This window comes from Piliocolobus tephrosceles, chromosome 7 (assembly GCF_002776525.5).
Source record: "Piliocolobus tephrosceles isolate RC106 chromosome 7, ASM277652v3, whole genome shotgun sequence".
Lineage (NCBI taxonomy): Eukaryota > Metazoa > Chordata > Mammalia > Primates > Cercopithecidae > Piliocolobus > Piliocolobus tephrosceles.
The window spans coordinates 533,240-546,633 of NC_045440.1; the positions used below are offsets into that span (position 1 = coordinate 533,240).

A 13,394-nucleotide genomic window follows, 5' to 3' on the forward strand; every position below is an offset into this window, starting at 1 on the left:
TAGCAGAGGGCCATGTGGCTGGGCAGGACTTGAGCCCACATCCATCTGGCCTCAGAGGCTTGACCACTGTGCTTCTCTTCCTTTCAACCTCCGCTGGCTTTTCTTCCAGGTCAAACTATCCTTGCCTGAGCCCTGACTGAGCATGTAGTTTTGGATTAAGATGTTACGAAGTATGGGATATGGACAAAGAATAAGAGAGTCACTTGTCCCCATTCCTTTGTGTATTTGACGAATATCCTTTGAGAGCATGTTCTGTGTACCAGATCCCGGGATGCAGGGGTACTGCACACTTTTCTTAATCTCAGGGGTGATGTGTGGGTGGAGTTGAGCCAAGTGTTTAATGCTTGGGGCTAGAAATGAGTAAGCTGAGGCCATCAGCCGTTACATGGGAGCCTTGGAGGTAAGTAAGAAACAACACAACCTAGGAATGATGCTAATGATGAAATGCTTGCACAATTCCACAACTGTTTCCTTCCTAGACACCCTGGTTTGGTTAGTTACACATGTAGTCATACCCACCACAGGCACAGGTACACGTGTGCACGCACACACCCACCCTGCTCCAGCCTCCAAGGCGCCGGGCATGTACTATATCTGCTCTTTGGAGAGCCGAGGGCATGTAGCCCAGCCCTGCCTGTGCAAGACCAGGTCCTATTGGTTATGGGGAAAGGCCACTCGGTCCAGAGCAGTGAGCAGGAGGCTAATTTTAACCAAGAGCAGTGGCGTGACCTTGGCACAGAAAGGAAGGCACCAACAGAGATGCCCCTAGATGGACCCCTCGCCCTTCCAGAGATGTCAGGCTGAGACTGGAGTGTTCTCCTTGCCCTCCTGCCTGTCCTTCCTCTCAGGGAAGGCTGTCAGCTCTGGGCAGCAGTCCCTCTTCACCTCATCAGTCCTCGGTAATCAGCCTTCAAACCCCTTGGGGCTGGCTCCCATCAGCCCCTGTCAGACTCTGCAGCCCACAGGGGCCTGGTGGCCCAGGGGCCAAGCTGCTGATTGGAAATGGAGGAGGATGGGACCAGGGTGGGCAGGGAGACCAGGGGACTGGCAGGCCGGGCTCCCAGGTGCCCCCATGGAAGGTGCTGCCTGGCCTGGGCCTCTGCTGTCAAGGGTGTATGGGGAAAGGGAATGTGCATATATTGACATCCTGCTGTGTACACCCCATTGTGGCCAAAGCTTTGTGTACATTATCTTAGTTCATCCCCAGCTTTCCTTTGAGACAGGTATGCTTATGTCCATTTTAAAGGTAATGAAACTGAGGCTCAGAGAGGTTACATAATTTGCCAAGAATCCCATAACCCATAGCAGGCAGAGCCAAGAGGTGAAATGAGCCCTATCTGACTCCTCCAAAGCCCGCTCTTCTACAACACGACCTGCAACTGGCAAGGGGGCCAGGCCAGAGGGGTGTGGGTGGGGCACAAGCCTGGTGGCGTCTGGGGCCAGCTCCAGCTCTGGTTCTTGCTCACTGTGTGACCCGCAGCCTCAGAGCCTTGTTCCCCGCCCCTCCCAAGAAGCTCTGGCTGGAGGCAGCTCTGCTGAGGCCCAGGAGGAGGCCAGGCTGACCTGGGCTTGTGTCCCAGCTGCGGGGCTTGGCAGAGGACCTCGATTTTTGGAGGCTCCATTTTTTCATCTATAAAATGGGACCAGTAACAATCCTCTCCTAAGGGTGGTCATGCTGCCTCAGTAGGACCATGGACCCGCAGCGTGAGCATGGTCCCCCGCACATCACACAGCTCGGCGGCGTGGCTGGCAGGGGAACCGACATCACCAGCTGTGTCTGTGGGCATGGGGAGGCCTTGCTTCCGTGAAACAGGGTGCCTGGCAGAGCTCCCTGGGAGCGGGGGTCTGCTGTCTCTTCAGGGTCAAGTGAAAGCCTGAGAGGCCATGAAGTCCCCACGGTGCTAGCTGGAAATTTTCTGTGTGTACCCACAAATTTTAACGTCTCCCCATGACTAGGGCTATTTTTCGGTCTCTGGCTGATGTCAGGTGGAGCCGCCTCTCTCTGAATCATCAGTAGAGTGCCTGGCCTCCTGCATGGGGACTAGCCACTTCATCCCTCCAGGGGCTGCCATACTGAGACGAGAATGAGGATCCATTAAGCCTGGTGGCCCCGTCTGCACCAGATGTTTTTCTTCCTGGAATCTTTTCCACCAGGCTTTCACGAACCTTCCTGTCATCCTCTCAGCAGTTTGCTTAACCTTATTAAAAGGATTGCCCCCTGAGGGCCACTGGACGGGCCCTGTGGGTTATGTCTGCCCTGTTCCTCAAGTGCTCAAGAGCACGTTTAACTCACCGCCCTTCGGGCCCCTCAAGTGCTGGCCATGGAGCTGAGCTCAGGATGCAAGGTCTGCCTCCCCATCATTTCCAGGGATGTGATGTGGGCGACAGGCTCAGCATCTCTGCCTTTCTTCTGTCCAGACTGAACAGAATGAAGATGTCACACCTCCAAGAGGCTGCTGTGAGGAGCCCCCAGGGCAAGGCACAGAAAACCCCTTTGTAAAATGTGGAGGGCGGTGACCATGCCATTCTGGAAGAAAGGCTGGGAGCAGTGGGTCCCTGCTCTGCCATTTATCAGCTGTGTGGCCTGGGGCCAGTTACTTACCCTCTCTGGGCCCTAGCTTCCTCATCTGTAAAATGAGGGTCAGAAGCCTACCTCTTGGGATTGCTCAATCATTGGCACTTTACACTCAATACATGTCGACTGAGTATGAAGGTCCCTTTAGCTGTCTAAAGATTCTAAGCATGATATCAAGTTTCAACCTTTAACTCAGGTGACTCTGCAAGCCCAGCGGGGCCGTGGGGAGTGCCCATAGCCCAGGTCGGGAGTCCGGTGCTTCTGCTTTCCCTGATCTGCCTGTGGGTCATGGTGGCGCTGCCTTCTGCTGTCCTTGTCACCTGAGACTGAGTGCCCAGAGCTAGGCATGGTTCTTGCCTGCTGTGCCCAAGATGCTGTGTGTCCAGCCAGTCTTTGTGAACATGTTGGGGCGGGGGTCTGAGCACGTACCCACCAGGATGCAGACCTGTCTGGAGATGTCTGGATTTTGGGGTGGGGGGTCCAAGCATGTGCCCAGCATGCAGACCCACCTGGAGATGCCTGGTGAGGATATCGGCCAAGTTCCCCGAGACCCTGAGGCAGCACTGGGCAGACGTGCCCGGGGGAGAAAGAAAAAGGTTCTTTCCCAAGAACAGAGCCAGGGGCTCTTCCAGAGGGAGGACTCCTGCCCCCAGCATGAGCAGGCCCCTCCCAGCCAGGCCCCGAAGCCCCTTCATCTCCAGTGCGGACCAGCAGAGCCTCAGAGACATTGGGCCTGAAGGAGCTTGTCGGAAGCACACATGAAACATCCCTGAACCCCCAAAACGCGTGAATGCATTTCAAAGAGGGCTGAGGTCCCATGGGGACCAAAGTTAAAAACATGCGGTTATTGCTCTTAAAACAACACCACGCGCCTCACACCCACTAGGATGGCAACTATTTCAAGCAACAGAGAATAACAAGGCTGGTGAGGAGGCAGAGAAACTGGAAGCTGTTCACAGCTGATGGGAGTGCGGAAGGGCGCAGCCGACGGGGAAAGCAGTGTGCGGCTCCTCAAAACATTCAACCTACAGACGCCATCCGGTCCAGCAGTTTGCAGAGACATTCATACACCAGGCTCACAGCAGCATTTTTCTTAACAGCCAAAACTCAAGTGTCCATCGACTGACAAATGGACACGCAAAACGTGATGTATCCTTAAAGGGGAGCCTTATTCACCCTCAGAAAGGCAGGAAACTGACATGACATAGATGAACCTTAAAGACACTATGCTAAGTGCAATGACCCAGTCACAAAAGGACCGATACTGTCCTTTTGTGGGTCTTGAGGTCCCTAGAGAATCAAATTCATAGAGACGGAAAGTAGAGTGGGGGTTGCCAGGCTAGCGGTGGGAAGGAATGGGGAGTTAGCATTTAGTGGAGACAGAGCTGCAGTTTGGGAAGATGAGAAAGTCCTGGTTATGGTGGTGGCAGCGGCCACACAGCGGTGTGAATGTTAACAGTGCATGGAACACTCAGCAAATGCCTATGCTGGTAAATTTTATGTTACGTGTATGTATCTTACTACCATAAAAAAAAAAAAAAAAAAAACAGAAATGACATCATGAGGCCTGGGGAAACTTGAGTCCTGGTTTTTAGTATCTAATGGAATACATGGTGGAAACTTTTATAAAATATTTCATTAAAGGCAGCTTTATCTTTGGAGGAAATCTGGATTTTCATATGTGCATTTGCTTACGGCTGCTCCACTGGTGTTCCAGCTTAGCTTTGGGTCTTTCTTACTTGTAGATGGGACATTTATACACACCAAATATTCTTGATTTTGAAACTAATCAATGAGTCACAAGAATACATTGATACGTACCACAGGGCAGGTAGAGTGAAAGATACAAAAGCTGAAATAACGCGTATGTGTATGTGTTACGGTTCAAGGGCTGAACTGTATCTCCTCCTCTCCACATCCCTGTGTTGAAGCCCTAACCCCACTGCCTCAGAATGTGACAGTATTTGGAGATATTCTCTTTAAAAATTGATGAGTAAAATGAGGTCGTATGGGTGTTCTTGTAAGAAGAGGCGACAAGGACACAGACACACACAGAGGGACACACAGATGAGTGAAATGAGGTCGTATAACTGCTGTTCTTGTAAGAAGAGGCAACAAGGACACAGACACACACAGAGGGACGATCACATAAGGACACAGGGAGAAGGTGGCCATCTATGAGCCCAGGAGAGAGGCCTCAAGAGAAACCAACCCTGCCGGTGCCTTGATCTTAGACTTCCAGCCTCCAGAACTGTGAGGCAATTAACTTTTGTTTAAGCTTTTTACAGACCCTCGCCCGTGGTATTTGTTCCAGTAGCCCTAGTAAATGAATACACTATTCCATTTCCAAAATACTCCTTAAATCCTTAAAGCAACCCTGCAAGGGAGGCCTCACTGCCCTGTTTATAGACAAGGAAATCAGGGTTCAGAAGAATGGAGTCACTCACTCAAAGTCACATAGCTGGAGAGTGCCAGGCTGCCTAGGTCCTTGGCTTCTGACCCTGTGTGCTCTTTTGGAAGTTCTGCCCCGTGGGTGGGAAGAGCATGAAAGTACAGGAGTCTCCTTTATCCACAGGGAATATGTTCCAGGACCCCCAAACTATCTAGATGTTCTGAACTGCAGATAGTACCGAACCTATATATACTGTGTTTTCCCTATACACACATCTTTATGATACAGTTAAATTTATGATTTAGGCACAGTAAGAGATTAACAACAACTAATAATAAAATAGAAAATTATAACAATATACTAGAATAAAAGTTCTGTGAATGTGGCCTCCCTCTCTCTTTCTCAAAATATCTTATTGCATGTAACACTTTGGGACCGCAGTTGACTGCTGGTAACTGAAACCTTAGATAAGGGGCCACTACTATAGACAAAACAGATCACAGCAGCAAAGAGCAAAGCTCTGAAGGCAGAGTTAGAAGCCTGAGGCAGGGTTAGAAGCCTGAGGCAGGGGAGGTACAGCAGAGGCCAGGGAAGACTGGCTAAGAGGACTTAGCTGGGATCTGGGTCTCTGGAGGCCCTTCTTCGGGGATTATTATAGCACTAATGAGAGCTAACATTTCTGAGCATTTAGCATAGGACAGGCACTCTGGTAAATGCCTCCTGTGTGCTGCTTTGTGTAAACCTCGATGCAGGTGTCAGCATTGTGCCCATTGCACAGATGAGGAAACTGAGGCTCAGAGAAATGAAGCAAAGTCCCTGAGAGCAAACATCCCGGGAGAGGAAGTGCCTGATTTTGAAAGGTCTGTCTGACTCAGAGACGCTGCTGTTGCTCACTTCACAGCAACGCTGTGGGTGTGTCCTGGCTCTGGAATGGAGGAATGGAGGGAGAGGGAAAGGCACCAGCTCCTTCACAGGCAAGGAGAGGTCTGAGTTCCCTAGACCTGGGCTGCCCCTCACCAGAGCTCTGGGTGTCAGGACAGCAATCATATGCCCCAGACGGCTCAGGCATGGGCCCCCTGGCAGTGTCCTCATGTGTGCAAATTTATGGTTGGGAGAAGGCAGACTCCACGCCATGAACTACCCTCCCTCCCCCGAGGAAGGCAAAGTCCCAGAGCAGGAAATGATGCTTTCGTCCATTCATGCGCCCTCTGCCTTCTCTCCCCATCTCGCCTCCCCCACACACTCTCACGTTTCGCTTTCTGGCTGGGAATTGACCAGGCTCCTCATCCTTTATAGACATGTTTATGTCCGGAACCAGGACACCGGTTCAGCTCCAGGTACCCCTCGAGCAAGTGCGCCCCCTAGGGGAGAAACTCTCCCTCGTCCTTCAAGCTACTTCCCAGCCTCACCTTTCCCAGGAAAACCAAGCTGGAGGAGAAGCAGTTGTCCGCTTTGCCTGAGAACGTGCCTTGGAGAATGTGCTGGTCTTCTGAGTTTCTTTTCTAATTTCCGCAGGTTGTCACTTGCATGCCAGAGCTGGAAAAAGCCACAGGCATCTGCCGGTCCTGCAGTTTCAGGACCTGGACATCAGCCTGGCCCCCAGGTGCTTGCAGCCAGCCCTGCTGGGATGCAGCACTTCCAAGCTCACACAGCCATGCCCCGTGGTTCCCAATCCGGGGTAGACATTAGCACCAGCTGAGGTGTTTAAAGTATGCGGAGGCCCTGGATAAAGCATGCTCACCTGGAACTGGGTACTGGGACTTTTTAATGCCCTGCCCTACCCCTTCTATCCCAGGTGATCCTAGTGAGTAGCCAGGGCTGAGAGCTGCTGGTCCAAGCTGGAAATGCTTGCACGGGAATCACTCAGGGTGCTCATAAAAGAGGACGTTTCCAGATCCAGACTTCAACCCACTGAATCAGAATCTCTGTGGGAGAGGGAGAGGCTGAAGGACTTGCATTTTATTTTATTATTTATTTTTATTTTGGTTTTTTGAGACTGAGTTTCGCTCTTGTCGCCCAGGCTGGAGTGCAATGGCATGATCTCAGTTCACCGCAACCTCCACCTCCCAGGTTCAAGTGATTCTCCTGCCTCAGCCTCCTAAGTAGCTGGGATTACAGGCACCTGCCACCAAACCCAGCTAATTATTGTATTTTTAGTAGAGACAGGGTTTCACCATGTTGGCCAGGCTGGTCTCGGACTCCTGACTTCAGGTGATTCACCCGCCTCGGCTTCCCAAAGTGCTGGGATTACAGGCATGAACCACCGCACCCAGCCTTCATTTTAAACCAAAAACCTGAGGTGACGTCGGTGAAGCACTGGGTGACTCTTTCATCTTTAGGGGATGACCGTGGGGTCCAGGGAGGTGAGGAGACAGTCTCGAGCCTTGCAGCTCAAGGACAGCTCCCGAGTCACGGCAGCCACTTCAGAGGGGTTGTGGGGGCCTGGGAGGTGGTGCCCTGGCCTGTGGTCCCTGCGCATGAGGGGAAGGAAGGGCTCATTCCTCATCCTGTGATCTTAACTCCCTCCTCAGCCCCACTCCACAGGAGCTCCAGCAGGTCAGCTTGGCCCTCCCATTCTTGAGTCCCAGTGGCCCCCACTGGCAGGAGTCCCCACTGACCCTGTTGTCCCACATTCCTGTTTACCCCCACCAACCACGCCCCCTTGCACCAGGTTCTTGGTCAGGCAGTTTCCTCCTTCCAGCACCGTGGTGTGACCAGGTCCTGGAGGAGGTCAGAAGCCCCACAATTTCTGGAGCCCCCAATGTCTGGGACAACAGAGTTCCACCTCTAGGTTCCTCCACCTCCAGCATCCTGGAGCAGCTGCTGCACACCCGTCTCCCTGGGCTCCTCAGTGAGGCCCCAGGCCTGCCCTTGCAGACCCCCTCCCTAAAGTGCTGTGCTCCCACCCAGTGCTTGTCCACGGCCAGTGGGGCTGTGAGGGCCAAGAACTGGCTGAGAGGAACCTGCTGGCATGGAGTCTGTTTCTTCATCTGCAGAAACAGCTTTGTGGTAGCAATGGTGGTGCTCCCACCCCAGGCTGCTGGACAATCCACACACCATAGGTGATCACGCTATGTAAACTGCATCCTTCCGGGCTGGTGGCTCTCACCCAGCACCCCTGCAGCGACTGCCCCCTCTCCAGGGGTTCTTCCATCAAGGCCCCACTCTCATCCTCTGCTGCCCAGGCCTGCAGCTTCCCCCAACCTACACCCCCATCCTGCAGCTTCCCCCCCGCTACACCCCCATCCTGCCGCCTATGAGCTGTGCGTGTGAGCACTTTGTGTCTTGGTTCCCACCTCTGTACTCGGGGTGGCTATAGTCCTACCTCGGGGTGTTCTCACAGTCAGAGGAGTCAACACTGACAAACTGGGTGCCAAGGGTTCAAGGGGAAGGAACGGAATGCACAGGTGGAGCCAGGGGGCTTTCGAGTGGGAGACCGAGAACGGTAGGTTCAAGTCTCTGCACTTTCATCTACACCCACAGCATGGACAACAGGCAGCGAGAGCCTGGATGGAAAAAGTGGGCTTCGGTTAATGCTATTTTATCAGTATTGGTTCATGAATGTTAACAAACACACCCATTGCGTGATGTTAGTAATAGGGAAATGGGCGAGATATGGAGACTGTCTACTTACTTCCTACTTTTTTTTTTTTTCTGTAAACCTAACTGCTAAAAAAAAAAAAAAATCGGTCTATTAAAAACAAAAACAAAAACATGCTAAGAGCCTCCATGCAGTGGGAGCCACCAGCGTTCCTCGCTTTTACGCCCCATCGTCACCGGATCCTTGTTTATGCACCTGGCCTGAGGACTCGGAGCCGGAGCCTCGGGAGCTGGCTCTTGTCCTAGCCCTCCCCAAAGCGCCAGCTCCCAGCGTCGGCCCCTGGCTTTGCCAGGCACAGAGCCCCCGGCGCGGGCCCGAGCCACGGATTTATGAGGCCACAGCGCCCCCTGCTGGCCCCGCTCGACCGCCCGGAGCCTGGGCCACGCGGGACTCCCAGACTGTGCCCCGCCTGTGCCGGGTGCTCGTCCTGCACGCGATGTTCAGCTTGTCCCAGGTGACCACACGGAAAAGCTCGAACGTTGGTGACTTTATTGCGGAAAAGCCCCTCAGTGCCGGAGCCGGGGGACCCAGTCTGGCTTCCGCAGCGGGGCAGGGCGGGGTCCCTGCAGGGCGCAGCGGCGGGCACGGGGGCCTTACGTGACGCCAGTGGCTTCCTGGTCCTGAACACCGTACTGGGGCTTAGTACTCCGGGTGGCCGTGCGAGGTCACCGGCACAGCCCTCTGTACAAAGGAGGCGGCACAGAGAGGCCGCGTCACTCGCCCGGGGGCGCACAGCCGGTGAAGGCGTCCGTCGGGGGCCCCCTGCGAGCTGCCTCTGCCCGCTGGCTTCCGGGTCTGAGAGATGGGCACAGCCGACCCCCTCGCCTTCGTGGCCCGTCTGGGCTGGCACGGGAGTCGGGGTCGCCCGCGCGGAGGCGGGCACGGGGCCCAGGCGGGCGCGGCTGGCTAGGGCTGCAGCTCGTACTGCCGCTCGGTGGCCGTGTAGAAGTCCTCCAGCACCGACTGCAGGAACTCGAAGGTGGGCCGCTCCTCGGGCCGGCTGCGCCAGCACTGGGCGATGACGCCGCGGTACAGCTCCGGCGGGCAGGTTTCGGGGCGCGGCATGCGGTAGCCGCGCTCCAGGTTGCGGATGACCTCGGGGTTGCTCATCCCTGCGGCAGAGGGGACCGCGAGCGCGGGTGAGGGGCGGGGGTCCTCGGGGGTGGGGCGATCTGAGCGGCCCGCGGGGCACAGTGGGCCCAGGCAGGGGACAGCAGTCCCTACAGGCCCAGACCACCTCTCCAGCTTCGTGGGTTGCCTGGCCGCCCAGCCTCTAAACAGCCCTTTATTTACTTTTTATTGCCTGGGGAACGCCTAGAAATGAGGCTGTAGATTTTCTCCGGAGTGCGGGGGCAGGTCCTCTGCAGATGGGACCCTCCCTCTCTTGATTACCTGTGACCACCAGGGGCACAACCAAGCCCATCACTCATGGGCAGCTGCCAGGTGCACACAGCAGCAGGTGACCCGGAGCCTGCCCAGCTGCAGGGGCCAAGCGGCCCCAGCCCTTCGATTGGGGCTGGGGGCTGGCGTCCACGACTCTGCTCATACAGAATAGGGCTTTGGGGATCCGCTATGGGTGCAATGCCAAGGTGGGCACAACCTGTCCTCAGCTGAGAACAAGCCATTGGGAGTAAACTTGAGTTCAGATGTGCCTTTGTCTTGATTTCAGTTTTTGGGACTCATTTGACCTCTGCTGGAGGAAGGGATGCAGCCCTGTGGCCCAGAGCAATAGTGATGCAGGGGGCAGAGCTCCACCCCAGATTCCATGCCGGGGTCTCCGTCTTTGCCCTGGGACTCACTCTGTAAAGAACGGGGCAGCCACAGGCACCAAGGACAGGCGACCCACTGCCAGGGCCGTCCAGGAAAGCAGGGAGCCGCGAGAACTGCGGGGTGAGCCGCCTACCTGGGTATGGTACCCGCCCATAAGTGACAACTTCCATCAGGAGGACTCCAAACGACCACACGTCTGCTTTGATGGTGAAGACCCCGAAGTGGATGGCTTCCGGGGCTGTCCACTTGATGGGGAACTTGGCCCCTGCGGGAAAAGCCATGCACAGCTTTGGGAGACCACGGCCGGTGGCCCCTACCCTCCATCCTCACCCCTACCCCTGCTCCTGCTGTCCTTCCCTCAAGCCCTCACTGCGGGGCCTCGAAAGGCAGGGTGGCCTGGCATGGCGGGAGCCATTACCACACACCAGGACACATGGCCAGGTGAGTGCAGACACGGCATCTGCAGCACAGAAAGAGGACATGGACACCAATAGCACATGGTCACCCACTTTGGTTCTTTCAAAAGAGAGCAAGTGACCTCAACGGGCAGCCACCATGTTTCCACCTGGGATGGAGGGGGCCTGTTTCACCTTACAGGGGCCTTGTTTAATTAAAAAAACATGGCCTGGGCAAGCCATTTAAGCCTGCCCGGGCCTTCATTAGTCCCTTCCCACAAAATGGAAATGGTGACACTTGTACCTCCGAGGGCCACTATGAGAAAGGACTCACATCCGGCTGCCCTGTGAAGCAACTCAATGGCTGCAGCCCCGGTCAGCATTTGGAGCAGACCTCAGGGCTTGGCACTTCACGGCCTCCCCTGGCCTCCATTGCTCGGTCTCCCCAGCCAGCCTGAAGTTCCCGAGAGAACAAGCCATATCCTGTCTGCTTGTCATCTGACCCGTATGCTCATCGGACACTGCTTGCTTGCTTGCTTGATAAATGTGTGTGACCGCTTCAGATTCTCTTGTGACGTAGATTTCCACCTCAGTTACATTCACAGAGTAAAACAGAGTGCTCCGTGGAGACCCTAATTCAGGTTGGTTTGCTGCTCGCGCATGAGATCTGTGTTTCCCACAGTGTGCTCTGTGAAGGCCTAATTCTGTGGAAGGTTAATAGGTGCTACATAAAAATAATATTTAGGCGTGGCTTACGCCAGTCATCCCAGCACTTTGGGAGGTCAAGGCAGGTAGATCACCTAAGTTCAGGAGTTCGAGACCGGCCTGGCCAACATGGTGAAACCCCATCTCTACTAACCATACAAAAACTAGCCAGCTGTAGTGGCACATGCCTGTAATCCCAACTACTTGGGAGGACGAGGCAGAAGAATTGCTTGAACCCGGAGGTGGAGTTTGCAGTGAGCCAAGATTGTGCCACTGCACTCCAGCCTGGGGGACAGAGACTCCATCTCAAAAAAAGAAAGGTAGTATTTGGAGCTCAAATTAGTTTGGGAGGTACCAGGTGAGGCAAACATAAACTGTTTCTTTGCTGCAGGGCTTCTCAGTGCCTTTAATATGTTGATATGCACTGGGAATCTCCAAGGCAGTGACTGGGGTGGACTGCTGTTTCTCCAAACCTACCTTATCCTGAAATTGTTCCTCCACGGGGGGTCTCAGGGCACTACCATTCTGCTGAACACATTTGGGAAAATGAAGGAAATGCTGATCTAGAGTTGTAGAACTGTATAGCCCTCATGTGTCTTCCCTCAGGGCTGAGCTTGTTAAAGGGAGAAGTTAAAGGGGGCTTTGGGGAGCTGGGGAAGATAAGGTCCCAGGTTTCCCTTGTGGTTGGGGGCTGTGCTTACCCTCTTGGGCCGTGTATTCACTGTCGATGATTCGAGCCAAGCCAAAATCAGCAATTTTGCAGCACAAGGCCTCGGACACCAGAATGTTGGCCGCCCGCAGGTCGCGGTGGATGGAATTCATGCGCTCGATGTAAGCCATCCCTTCGGCAATCTGAGGCAACAGGCACACGGTAAAGGAGAGCGTAGAGGCCTCCATGCCAGGACTGAGCCCACCCCGTGCCCCCTGCACAGCCCGTGTGGGCTGCTGGGGAAGGAGCTGCTTCTTGGGAAGAGTAGAAAGGTGGCTGTGTTGCTCCTCAGCCAAATAAACTCCTCTCCTAGAATACCAGAATGGCAGCGCAGCGAGGTGGGCATCAGAGACACAGGGGCTACCTGTGCCCCTTCCCCTCCTTGTTCTTCCTCCACACAGCTGTGTCCAAGGGTCTGCAGAGAAGGAAGATAGAAGAACACAGGCAGGAGAAAAGGAGAGGGAGGGAGAAGAGAAGAAAGGGGAAGGAAGAAGGGGAGCAGGAGGCAGGGAGAGGCAGCTCTCCCTGGCTGGCTGGAAGCACAGCTCCTGGAGCTGGAAGCCCTCGGTTGGAGTCGCTGACCTCCAGCAAGCTGCTTAACTTCCCCAGGGGGCCACAGGCCTGACCTGGGAAGTGAGGGATGTGGTCTCCAGGGCATGGGGTTGAGGCAAGCATTAGACGAGGTGATTTGTGACCTAGGACTTTACCCAGCACCTGCCCTGTGGGGGCACCCAGGGAGCACTGGCAGATCCAGGTGGACAGAGGCCATGAGGAAGAAGAGCCTCGTCTCTCCTCCCCCGATCACTAGCCTGGGCCAGGGATGGCAGCTGGTGCTTCTCGGCGCCTTTTAGCCTACGAAACTAAGGCTTTATTCACCCAATCAGTGGATGAAGAAACTGAGGCAGGAAGCAGACAGCCTATTTACCTTATCAGACATGCAACTGCAAGAAGCCAGCACTAGAATTGATTCCACTTCTCCTTATGCTTTCATTTCATTGGTTTATCTATGAATCCATCCATCCATCCATGCATTCCTCCATCCATCTATGCATCCATCCATCCATCCATCCACCCACCCATCCACATATCCACGCATCCATGCATCCACCCATCCATGCATCTATCCATCCATCCACCCATCCATGCATCTATCCATCCATCCACCCATCCATCCATGCATCCATCCATCCATCCATCCATCCATCCATCCATCCACACATCCATCCATCCATCCACCCATCCATCCA

At 54.6% G+C, this 13,394-nt stretch overlaps 1 protein-coding gene across 3 annotated transcripts in view; it reads right to left on the minus strand.

Moving 5' to 3' along the window:
• Positions 1 to 9,110: 9,110 nt before the first annotated feature.
• BLK (BLK proto-oncogene, Src family tyrosine kinase) overlaps positions 9,111 to 13,394 on the minus strand; it is a 75,093-nt gene continuing 70,809 nt past the window's right edge. For 2 of the 3 annotated variants that reach the window (XM_023225257.2, XM_026457091.1), the window contains exons 11-13: positions 12,140 to 12,290; positions 10,472 to 10,603; positions 9,111 to 9,680 (exon numbers count right to left, since the gene is read on the minus strand). In XM_023225257.2, coding sequence (XP_023081025.1) covers positions 9,475 to 9,680; positions 10,472 to 10,603; positions 12,140 to 12,290 — 489 coding nt within the window. In that variant the 3' untranslated portion in view covers positions 9,111 to 9,474. Of the gene's footprint in view, positions 9,681 to 10,471; positions 10,604 to 12,139; positions 12,563 to 13,394 lie in introns of those variants that run through there. The other variant, XR_002734333.2, reaches the window with a different exon arrangement.